At 43.5% G+C, this 12,585-nt stretch overlaps 1 protein-coding gene across 2 annotated transcripts in view; it reads left to right on the top strand.

The window, feature by feature from the left end:
- LOC144476052 (retinal homeobox protein Rx1) overlaps positions 1-8,389 on the top strand; it is a 68,634-nt gene extending 60,245 nt beyond the window's left edge. Inside the window, exons 3-5 of one of the 2 annotated variants that reach the window (XM_078192612.1) lie at positions 6,924-7,021; positions 7,103-7,299; positions 8,058-8,389. In XM_078192612.1, coding sequence (XP_078048738.1) covers positions 6,924-7,021; positions 7,103-7,299; positions 8,058-8,221 — 459 coding nt within the window. In that variant the 3' untranslated portion in view covers positions 8,222-8,389. The remainder of the gene's footprint in view (positions 1-6,923; positions 7,022-7,102; positions 7,300-8,057) is intronic. The other variant, XM_078192613.1, reaches the window with a different exon arrangement.
- Positions 8,390-12,585: the final 4,196 nt, after the last annotated feature.

Genomic DNA, 12,585 nt, shown 5'->3' on the forward strand with positions numbered 1-12,585 from the left:
TCCCGATGATGACCAAGCTATCTAAAATCGTGTAAGAGATCAGGCACATCCATTGTCGAAAATGTTGTAAAATCCTTAATTCCTCGTCGTCATTAGGGAATTGGATCCAAGGCACGCAAATAAATTGCGTTAACGGTGAACGAGTTAAAAGTTCGACTAAAATAATTATTCGTTTTCTTGGAATCGCGACGCCGTCATAAACTGCCTTCAATTTCCGCTACGGAAAATTTCAGTTCGCCAGCGAATTGAATAGGGTACCTCGAATAAATCACGTTTAATCGAAACCGAGTTACAAACTCGGCTAAAATAATTGTCAACGACGGCCGCGGCTGTAAAATCGCGTCGAGGATCAAAATCGTAACCAAAGTCGACGCGATCGGCGAACCAACTCGGTCCGTTTAACTAGATACCAACCGACTACCCACACCCGCCTCCACCCTGCGGAATTGATTTAACTCGAACGCTGCACGAGTCACGCCGCATCGTCAATTATCCTCGGAACGTATCCGCACTGCGGATGCACAGACGCTGTCCTTTCGGCACGCTCCGAAACCGAATTGAAATGAGAACGACTGTATAGGATTGAATTTGCACGACAGTTTGACAGGCCCGGGCTCGAGGGAAGGGGAAATACTATGGACTAGGGTGGAGAACCAGGGTTCGTCGGAGGGGAGGGAGGGGGGGGGGTATAAAAAGCACGGTGAATAATAGACTCCAACCCTCTCCAAACATCTCCCTTCTCTATGCATACCACGGTGCTCTGGACCGGAATCTAGGCTTATATTCGAAACGTGTCCGCCCCTCTTTTCTTCTCCCCTCTCCGCACTCGTTCCTGTATATAGCGCTTTGATAAACTTGTAATACACTCGACGGAAAAATAACCATTAGTTCCATTTCCTATACGTCAAGAACTGGCAGCACCTTTCCCGGACACGACACTAACGAAGACCGTTCGATCCCATTTATTTATTTATAAATAGGATGGAGTTTGTATTTCCTACACAGTTCATGGACATTAGTTTGTTCTTAGATGACGAATTTTATCGTCAAATCATCGCGGAAGTTCGATAACATCTTTATTTTAGCTTCAGTTTTATTTTGATCTCTTTGTTAATTAATGAATATGTCTATTTACTTTGAAAAGCACTTAAATATTCCTATTTCGATATTTTGCTTTAAAGAAACTGACGTGGCGGAGTTGCTCCTTGCCGAAATTTATCGCGTCCTTTAATTATTGTAAGTTTCGATTTCCCAATTTATGAAGTTGTAATGCAAGGACATAAAGTATATAATCTAGTAGCATTTAAACAATGCTGATTACTTTTATTGGCTTTTATAAACATTCTATAGAAATGTTTCAATATAAGGGCATCGCATCTACTGTCACCCTTATATCTTGCAGAGACATAACGATGGACACAACATTTCAAATAATGTGTAGCGCTTATTTCCTAAATCTGCCTATTTTCATTTTAAAGAATGATATACGATATTTTCGTTATTAACGTCATCTTTTTCTGTTATCATAACTTTATCTTCTTACTAAGAGGTTGATGCCTTGTCTGAAAAATTTTGTTCTGAATTACATAGGCCATTGATTACTTGATTTCTTGTGTTTCCTTGATTGCAATCAACGATTCAATTTGTTTCAATCAATAGCCGTGATTAACAACTAAAGTCTGAATTTAGATGTTAACAGCGATTAATAATTTCATTAATCAATTTATTCAATCGTACATTTGTCGACAATGAATTTAATCAACAACTGACGATTATTTTCTACGAAAAATATTTTTTAAATAACTCCAGATCATCCAGATTGAAGGAATACAGAGAATCTGGTAAATCTTCCCCCAAAATAAACGATAACACTTATGCACCATATCCAAGTTATTGAAACGAAAATTTCGCGACAAATCGTGCGGTAGAATTTGCCACAAATTATGTCGTAACAATTTATGCCATATTAAGATCAATCCCAACGGAAACCTCGTAAAGTTCGAAAAGCATATTTTCGAACACCGCAAAGCCGAAGTTTGACCACCGAACGGGGTGTTCCTGGCTTCACGCATCGTAGAGCGACGATTAGCGATGCACACGTTGCGCCACCGCGAATCAAGTGGATCACGGTCGAGATCTGATAGAAAAAAGTGGGAGCATAGGAGCGTGAGACGCGCAGTGACACCTCTGCCGGTCCGCAACTCTTTCAAAGGGCCGTAGGACCACCTTGATCGGCGAACAATAGCCGAAATCTGTTAATACCGCGGCGGAGCGACAATGCGCGCGCCGTGGCGTGAGCGGCCCGAATACCTTTTTACCGGCGCTAATCCGAGTTTGAGAGCCGAAGAGCCGTCGTCGGAGCGAGGATAAAGCGATCATCGTCCCGGAACGATGCGCGTAGCAGGGAGAAGACGGCGCGGCGCGGCGTCGGCGGCGGCGGCGGCAGCCGGCGATGAAAGAAATGGCGGGACACGACGGAAAACTGATTTTCGCCCGCGATACGTTGCCTCTGTCGAACAGAGAACGAGAAACAGAGAAAAAGAGAGAAAGGGAGAGGGAGGGAGAGAGAGAACTCGTCAACGCGTGTCACCGTACGGGAGGACCGATCTCGGAAAGCTGTTACGCAGCCGCCGGGTACGACATTAACGTCGATATTTCCCTGTAAACGACCACTCTGTTTCCCGCTCCGTCGTCCGTACGCCGACCGACATTTTCCAGGTCCGACTGGCCGCGCGCCAACGGCAAAGTGGTTTTCTGTCGAAAGTAACGGGGCTTGGCGTGAACGCGTTTTCGGCGGCCACCGTTTCCGAGCATGTGTTCCCCGCGTGTCGCGACACACGGCGCATCGAAAATTCGGCGCCGCTGCCATCGCTCCGGCCCCCGTCGCGTCGCGTCGCCACGAATCAAAATTCATCGTTGCTCCCCCATTTTTCCGCGGAATTTTTGACTGGCCTCTTGTTGACTTTGTCATTTGCACAGACTGCCCCGTACAATGCCCTACCGATTCACTATCGCTTCCCAAATGCTCTGGGCTCCTTTGGCTCGTATGGCGTGGATGGAAAGCCGCGTAATTCTTCACTTGTTTCAGTCATTTCTACACGGTACTAATTGATGTAAACTATCGCGTAATGTTTTAACAAATTCGCTACCACTGTGACACACCTTTTACAATATAAAAGTCACAGTCGTAAAAAGATTTGACAAAACAGACGTAAACATAAATATCGCGTACGAATACTTATATAAAATCACAGCATTTTCTTTATTAAGTTGTATTGGTAGATTTCGTGGAAAATTCCATGGTAAAGTATGCAATAGCCGATTTTAGTCTTGATTTGAGGTATCACAAGGACAATATCACAATAATTATTACTGGCGCCTCGCGAATAACTTTTTGCTCGTCTCGTCCCGCGACTAGAAAAACAATCAGCGCAGTAAATTAATCACTATATTATCACTGTCCCCGGAGTCATTTCGCAATCTATAGATCAGGAAAGCTCCCGAAGCTCACCCTCGGAACTCGGCGATCATGCGCGCGACGCTTCTTCACGCAGAGACTAGACGAGCGGAACGTCCAATTTTAATCCCGGAATTACTTCCATTTTATTCCAATTTTCTTGCATTTAAACCGTCTAAGCGAGTTTACCTTCGCAATATCATTGCCGAGTAGCGTGACGCGGGTAGACAAGGGCAAGGAGGGGGTGGGTCGAGGTGGAAGAAAGCTCGAAGGCGGGCCAGAAACGCGGGGAGACGGCTCGAAGATGGAGAAGGTGGAAGTACCTACTCTAATAAATTTACGACGTAAAACGGTTAAGCCGTGTTAGCCCTGTTCTTTATATTTCCGCGAGAGCAGGAGGGAGGGACGTCCGCCTCGGCCAGCAGCGACTTTCCTCTTCCGAGGGAGACGGGGCTGCGCGGCCCCGATGGAAGAGGAAGACGAAGTGAGCGACGAGAAGAAGCGAATATATAAGAGATACGAAGGGAAATTCGCTTATTTTCCCATCATTTCTACGTGGCATCTTGTCCACGGCCTTGCCTCATCCACGCAGCCAGGAAAGAAAATTGCTTCCCGTCCTCGAGAGCGGAATATCGTCCTGATGAGCCCGGGAATGCCTCGATATCAATCCTCCCCCCGCTGTCCTTCCCCGCCTCCTCCATCCGTCGCACCGGTGTCATCCAGTTTGAACGGTTCGTCCCCGCCAAGGTTTTCGACCGTTTCTCTTTCATTTCTCGGAACATTCAATTTGCTCTATATTTATTATTCGAACGCGACACCCTTGCCCGGCCGTCGTCTTACAGAGCGCGGACAGGGGTGGTTTCGGATAGACGGATGAGCCGAGGGAATTCAGGGAGTTAAACGGGAAATTATGGAGTAGATTACATAATAAAACGAGGCGCAGAGGTATGGAGAGACTGTGGAGGAAAGGAACGCGACGGAACGGCTGGTTATGGTTGAAACGACGGCTTCTGTGCTTCGTCACGAGCCGCGGCAGGAGATACTAACTACGACGGAAGAGAAATCCGGCTCCGAGATCAGTGGGTTGGGACATTGGATTGGTTTAGGTTTAGGTTTAGGTTTAGGTTTAGGTGATGCATCCTGTATCCAGAACTACTGTGCGGATTTTGGAATGATTTAACTGCTTAATGGATTTCGTCAACGATTACGACAGTGGAGTCTTTTCCTGTGGGACAACCAATTCCTGTGCAATTAGTTCGTTTTCGACCATAATTAACTTTATATTTATTAACTGTTAAATTTGTGGACAACTCTTAAAGATTTTTGTGGATTTGAATGTTCACAAGGACTTTTAGAATAAATCGTTACTGATCGACGTTTTCAAAATTTAATAAAACGAAATAAAATTGTTATGGTGCACTATATGTTGAATAACTTTATAAAATGTTTTTAAAACGAAAAACCACAGAAACCAAGTGTAATTATAATATTAACTAAAGTATTGTGACAGATTTCTGTGGAAAGAGATTTTAATCAAGAGATAAGTAAAAATTCTCTCAAAAACATATACACATATAACTTATTTATGTATAAAACATACATACATCTGGAATACATTAGTCTCGAAGTTAACACTGTACTATAACGTAAATAAATCTAGTTTCAAATCTTATAAACGTATTCAATGTGGCAAATTTTTAGAAGGGAAAGTATTGAATATACACTATCTTCATTTTTTGATAGAAGTAATGTAAAGATACTAATGACTCCTATTCGAATTTATGAAATATATTATAAGATGTTTAAATATTCTGATTTAAAATTAATTGTTTAAAATAATCTTTTGTTATCGAAGTCTATTTTAAATTTCACCTGTTTATTTTTATTATTCATACATAAAATACATAATTGAACATTAATGTACCAATCCCCTGTAATAATAACTCATATATTCATGCGATAAAAATTCAACCAATTTTCATTTGTGAGTACGATTCTGTTGCATTGTAATGTTCTTTTTTTTAGGAGTAAATTAAGTGATCATGCTATTAAGACAGAATTGATTGAAAGAGCACACAAAGTAAAAGGATCTTATCAAAATTATTCATGTCATTATTTCTAAGAAACATGTGGAGGTTACAAAAGTAATTTAATAAGAAAGAGAAATATCTTAATCGATTAAGAATAATTAGCGATCTCAACAAAATGTTCACGATTAAATTCGCTATACTGTTGAACCAGCATGAGTATCTATTATCGTCTCAACAGATGAAGTAGCCTAATTCGAAGCTCGCATACCACCACGATCTTAAAGAAACAGCAAATCATCAAAAATTCAAGTGAATTCCGTTATCTCAAAGCTGTACACAAAGACACCCAATCGGCAGGACCGTGACTCCTCGTTTCTTTGACGGCCAAAAAAGGCAGCGGCGATGGTCGGCGATGGGTAGCGATGGTCCTCGCTGGTATCGACGGGTCCGCCGGTCCATCTCCGACCCACGCTGCCACTTTGGGGCACGCAGATTCGTCGCGGACACGCTCGATAGGGCCTATCGGCGTGTCTCCTCGGCACTGAATAATTCATAAGGCGAGAAGCCAGCAGCCGATGGTTATCGCGACAGACTTTAACCGGCTGCCAACAGCAGCCATGTTACAATAAAGAAATCAACATGGCCGACCGAGCCTTTCATCCCTCCTCGTCAGCGGCTGCCGCTCCCGGCTTTCTTGGGTCCACCTTGAAGCTCCTTGCCTCTCCCCGTCGCTCACTTTCGATTTCGCCCCGCAGCCTCGTTACCCTCTTGATGTCGAAGGGTGGTCCCCGCGCGGACTCACCCTACGAGCTCCCTTCTTACCTCCTTTTCTTGCCCCGCGCTGCCTCCAGGGGTGGACCGCCCCGCCCAGAGACATTTCTCTGCGACCCTCCGAGAGCGCGGCAAAGGGAGCGAGCCGAAGAAACCAGCGCGACCGGCTGGAAGAGGGAAAAGGACAGATAGAGAAAGGGAGAAAGAAAGAGAGAGAGGGAGAGAAAGGGAGAGAGGCTCGACGGATGGGAGAGAGACTCGAAAAGGACGGCGAAACAGAAGACGAGGGAGGTTTGGCAGCGACTTTTCTCGCCCTGTACACCGTCGCGTCGCGCCGCTCCGCTCCGCGCCGGGCCAAAGGAACTCCATTTTCTAGCTACCCCGGCGTTAGGGGATGTCTCCCCCCCCCCCTGAAGCCCTCCACGTCGCTCCCCGCCGCGCGCGCGTAAAAATTTTCGCGTTGACTTTCCTCGCGCCTGCTCTCCCCGCCTCGAAGGCAATTTTACCCGAGTTCAACCGCGATTTCCAGATTGTGTTGACGCTTCCGCTTGCTCTTATTTACCACGGGACTTCTTTTGTCCGGAATATTGGATGCAATCTCGCGGTGACACTGCAGCCGGCAGCGGATGATGATTTAATAATGCGGCCCTGTGTTTTCGTTGCAGGTGTGGTTCCAGAATAGACGGGCAAAATGGCGCAGACAGGAGAAGATGGAGGCCGCGAGACTCGGTCTCAGCGAGTACCATCACGCTGCCAACATGAGGTAATTCTTGGGAAAGGAACGAGGCGATCGGGAGGATGCTTTCTCGATGAAAATCTATCTGATGATTGTATGAATGATAAGCTGTCTGTTCTTCGGTAGAAACGTGGCTGGACCGGCTCTGGGCCTGCCAGGAGATCCTTGGCTCACTCCTCCGGGCCTGTTGAGCGCGCTTCCTGGCTTTCTAGCCGCACCCCACTCGGGATATCCCAGTTACTTGACGTCCCCAAGACGACTGCCGTCGCCGCCGAATGTCGCTACCGTTGGAAACGCCGTCCCGGGTAAGATGGACCTCTTAATGACATCTCCTCGCGAGAAAAACGACACGGTGAATCAATGAACCGCTCTTGGCTTGACTATCCAGCTACCGCATTAGTTTTATTTCGTTATTTCATCCGAAAATTCCACGAATGCGATGTGAACATTTGATAGTTAAATCCTTAATGATTTTATTGTAGGTTCACTAATACATGCGTGCGGTCAAAGTTAAATTAAAATTAATATCTTGACCATTGCATTGTAGATTTGTTTTACTAAATCATTTATTTTATTTATGATTTCTGATAGCCACAAATAAAGCGAAGAATTAATTAATCTTTCATCACTGTTGATATATATACATATCTAATATACATCCTACATAAAGTCCATATCTTCCGTTACCGCAAACTGCGATTTTCGTTTCGATTTGGGTTCCTACTTTGTCCATTTCAAGAAAAATCAAAAGCGTTAATACAAGGGTTGACACATTTTACCGAATAAACTAATACGATTACTCAAACAATCATGCTCCAATTGTTCAATTAATGTCTAAGCCCGGCTCAAAACACCCTATTCCAATAACACGATTGTCGAAGCAACCCATAGCAATACATTAAGTAGATATAGTTACACACGAACAGAAATCGAAATAAAATGCATTTTTGTGATTTGCACAATAGAATCGAGTCCGATCATTACGACAACAATCTGACGAATCCGACTTCCGTATGGGTATTCGCAAAACACGTTGATTGGAGATCCTGCGTTTGACCAACAGGCACCCTAACGGCAGGGATGACCAGCATAGGGAACGGCGGCCACGTGTCAACAGCACCTCCGAGTCCTCCTGGCCACGATCCACGCACGACCAGCATCCAAGCGTTGAGAATGCGAGCCAAGGAGCACGTCGAAAGCATCACCAAAGGGTTGCAGATGGTCTGAAGTTTAACGTACAACCGAGGAAGGCAAGACGCAGCGTGCGGCCGCACGGTAGCCGGCGTCCCGACGACGCCGCGGGCGTGACGAGAAGCGAAACCACTCTACCTTCGACCCTTCGGCACCGAAGAAACTGTCCAGTCACAGACCGGATCGGCGAACGAGTTCCCCCGCGGCCCCCCTATCCGATGGTGGGACCGCTCGAACTGATCGTTTCTATTCCAGTGGGACGTTTATCGGATATCCAGCCCCGATGGAGAAAGAAAAAAAGTACAAGGACCTCGACGAGGAAGGGACGATTATCGCGAGCGACCGTTTCCAAACGGTAATCGAAACAGGCTCTCCTGCCCGGTTATTACACGACCGATTGGTAAATGAAATTCGTTACGTCGTTCCCGGCCGGTTCCGTCGCGGAGACGGAGATTCGACCATCCCGATCGTGCTCCCGGGGCCACGACGTCGCACACTGGCGAAAAACCCTGGAGCTTCTGCTAAAAGTCGATAGAACGAGTCGCGGAACTTTGCTGAACCCGTTACAAGTTGATTCACGAGATATTTCTGCGTATAATATTTTGGCGGTGATGTTTTTATTTAGATTCAGACATTTTGGAAAACCGTTTGAAATCGATGATCTCGTGTAATGGGTTTCCCTGAGTAGGATTTGGGACGATTTATTTTCAAATGGTCGCGCTAATCTATCGCTACTGATTATACCGACGGTTCTTATGTTGTAGGCTGCATTAGAGGATAATTTCTCGCGAGCTCGAGAATTAGTCAATTGATTAAAGATAAAGGAAAATTTTATTAAAAATTAAGTAGTATCTTGTATCGTTTAGTTTACAATTTATACCAGAGGTTTTAATAGATTTGTATCATCTTCAAGCAGCCTATTTTATTGACAATGGCTGATTTCACATTTATTGCTAATTGTATAGAAATCGTGAAAAATGAAATTCAAGTATTTAGTATAAATTATGTTATTTTTATGCACAGTTCCACCAGTCTATCGAAATTCTAAATTATTTTATATTATGAATTTTTTTTATATTATGAATCGTATCGATGTGTAAAAACTATGCTAATTTAAAAATTCGATGTATAATATAGGTTATCGCTAGCTCTTTTACTGCAATTAATGTTTAATAGAACAAACATTTTGGCATTAATTGCATGATCCAGAAGTGAAATAAAAATTTATTTGAACTTTTAAGAATTCTACTAAATTGAAGATTATACGATATTTATAACTTCTTGTATTTTTTCCGTGTTTTAATTCACAAATTGATAGCCTATAAGTCAAGATTTATTTAATTTACAACGATTGTCTCTAAATCATCGGATAGCACTTTATGAATGTAAAATAGAAATTAATCCGCCACCCTATCACAGGTCTTTCGTTAATCGTCTATATTAATTGGAGTTATTCATTTACATTAATTAAGGGTTGGTATTATTAATTCTGGCAACGATTTTGGGATTTTCACCACTGTGCAACCGTCTCCCGAACAGCGGCGCGTAGCGATCCCCGATAATAGTGCAATAAAGAGATCATAGACGCGGAGACTGTTTTTCTATCGTCACCGGGAGGAGAGAAAGAGAGAGAGAGAGAGAGAGAGAAAACGAGAGAAAGAGAGAAAGAGAGAAAGAGTAGGTTTTAAGGCCCAAAGACGTTCCGTGTAGCTCGAGTCGTCAGAGCTACGATGGACCCCTTAACTTCCTGAACCATACAGCTCAGTAAGTAATATATTGCATATAGTTTTAAACAAGTCGAAACGACATCCACACACCGACGAGGACTCTATTTTGCCCGCGCGATGGATACGAGGAGGACATCTCGTGCCTGAACGTTGTCAGATCGAACGCGTTAGTTCGTTAGTGATCTAACTTTGATTATGCAGCGCAATCGTTTAATGAGATCGGCTAACAGAGCGTGGAGTCACTCAAACAGTTTTCACATTCTGTTTGCTGTTTTTCTGCGAGGCCAGCGGCTAACGCGTTGACGAATCGGATGTCAATTTGGACGATTTCGCTTGTAGTGGTGCTGCGTTTGAATGACACCTGTCAGTCGCGCGCGGACCTAGTGGATAAAGCGCGCCCAAGGCAGGCTTAACACTTTGACAGCCCTGTCAAATTAGTCCACCGATTTTTAACGATCTACGTTTGACCTAAAATGCGCGATAATTCACCCTTGGCAGAAGACATTCGGTCAGAAATATGATTCTAAAATTCGAGAACTTATATAATATTTTTATTGTTCATCACGATTAAATTGCTAAATAGAAGCGCAAATGGAACATAAAAGTATCGTTAAATTTTCAAATATTTATATCAATATAGGTTGAATCATTGTCAGATTACATTTGCTGGAAAAGTTCATGCAATACAACTCTAATGATGCCAATTATTAATTTCAGAGTTAATGAAGTAATATGTTGTTCTGTTATTAAATATAAAATAATTAATGGTTTGTCACTATGTGGTAATTATAAATCCCATGTAAGTAGTAGAATGAAGCATTTAAACGTTCTTTAATATTTCAAAAGAGAAGACAAGTTTATCAGACAAGATCATCAGATGTCTTCTCATAAACAATCGATGTCATTCATCCTTACAATAACAACTTTTAAAAATATATTTAGTTTGAAGGTTATGAAACTGCATCGAACGTTATCCAAAAACAATGAGATATATTGATTCATGAAATCGAATATGTTTTGCCAGGGTTGACGAAGAAAAGAACAGTTTGTTTTGTGTTTAGTATATCTATACTAAACACTACAGCAAAGCCTCACAAAACTTTACACTTCCGCGACTAAAATGAACGTGAACAAAGCTGTACAAACTGTTCTTTTCATGGCATGGAATATCGCGGTTGTCAAAGTGTTAAACGGGACAACCTAGCAAGAACCATGCAGCTAGTCGTTCGATAGACGTGTTTCGTTGAAACAAATTGGTACAAATGATCAGTGGCCGAACGATGGTTCTCCCCGTAAGCCGATCCCCGTACCCGAAATACGATTAGTATAATTGTTTGATAATTATATACCTCGGACGAACGAGCGAGACCGATGGTCGCGCTGACAAAACTTTCGCGACGACACGTAAGTCGTATCCTGGCGGACACAGGATGCGTGGAGGAGAGCGAGGGGCATGGTTGATCAAATAAGCAGCCGTGCGAAGATCGATCTGCCATCTTGTCCCGAATCGGAAACAGGGGCGACGAGTGTTCCAGCTGGGACTCTTCCGGGATTTCATTTGCTGGACCCAGCCTCCAGGATCGCTGGACCAACGGCTACCGCGAGGCTAGATAACTATCTCTTGTAGCATATAGATTGGAACCGCGGACACGATCAGGCAGACGCATTTTGTCATAAACAATATTCTGCAGTATTAATACGTTAAGGCAAACAATTGTGCATAATTACGTAATAAACGGTATGCGAGACCGTCGACGCGGCTGAGGACTGGCCAGGAATGTCATCACGGGTTCGACATCTTTGACTCTGCGCGCTCGAAACTATTGCAACTCCAGAATCTGGATACTTCATCCAAAGAGATCAGTTCTGTTAAATATCATTCTGTCCAACTAATCAGCACCACGTTTACAGTTTCAGTTATTTATTAATCCTTATACTCTGAGTTGTCGTTGTATAACTGATCATCGAATCTAAAAGGAAACTGGGTTTCGTTTAGTGTTACGAACAGGAAGAAATCATAGATAATGGGTGAATTGTTCTAAAAAAACGTGCGACGATTAATCACAAAGAAATTTAGTAGTGTGAGAATTTTTAATGAGGCCCCAGAGTCACCGTGAAAATATTCGCGTGAAGATTTGCCACGCAGTTCTTCGTCCATCTTGTGAAGGAAGTCTCTTTGCTAGAATGAGTTAAGAGTGTTCGGAGCAAAATGGAAGCGATGTTGTACTCTGTGAAGAAAATGAGCTCCATTCTAAATCGAGGTGGTTGCAATTAAGCTATATTCGACCAGGGTTTGTGGCAAACAAACGATTTAACTAACTGTGATCGATTGTGACTTTCCAGTTTCGGTTTCATTGACCCTCACACGCTTCCCAAAAATAGTTGTAGCAAATATCCTGTCGTGGTCTTCATCCATATGCGTTTCACGCTTTCGTTGAAATATTTACGTTTTATTGAAACACGATCGTACGGGAACGAAGAATTCGACAGTACGTGAAATAGAAAATGGACGAATACAGCGAGCGTGTGAGGTTCGATTAAATTAGGTCGGTATCGTGGAATGCGTGGGAGTTGTGATTTGTTAGTGAACGTGTGAACGTTTTGTGGCCCGATCGGAACCTTGCCAGTCAGCTTCCGAGTCGACCGGAGAGAAAATCACTTAGAGGGTGAAGA

The sequence above is a fragment of the Augochlora pura genome, chromosome 10, assembly GCF_028453695.1.
Source record: "Augochlora pura isolate Apur16 chromosome 10, APUR_v2.2.1, whole genome shotgun sequence".
Lineage (NCBI taxonomy): Eukaryota > Metazoa > Arthropoda > Insecta > Hymenoptera > Halictidae > Augochlora > Augochlora pura.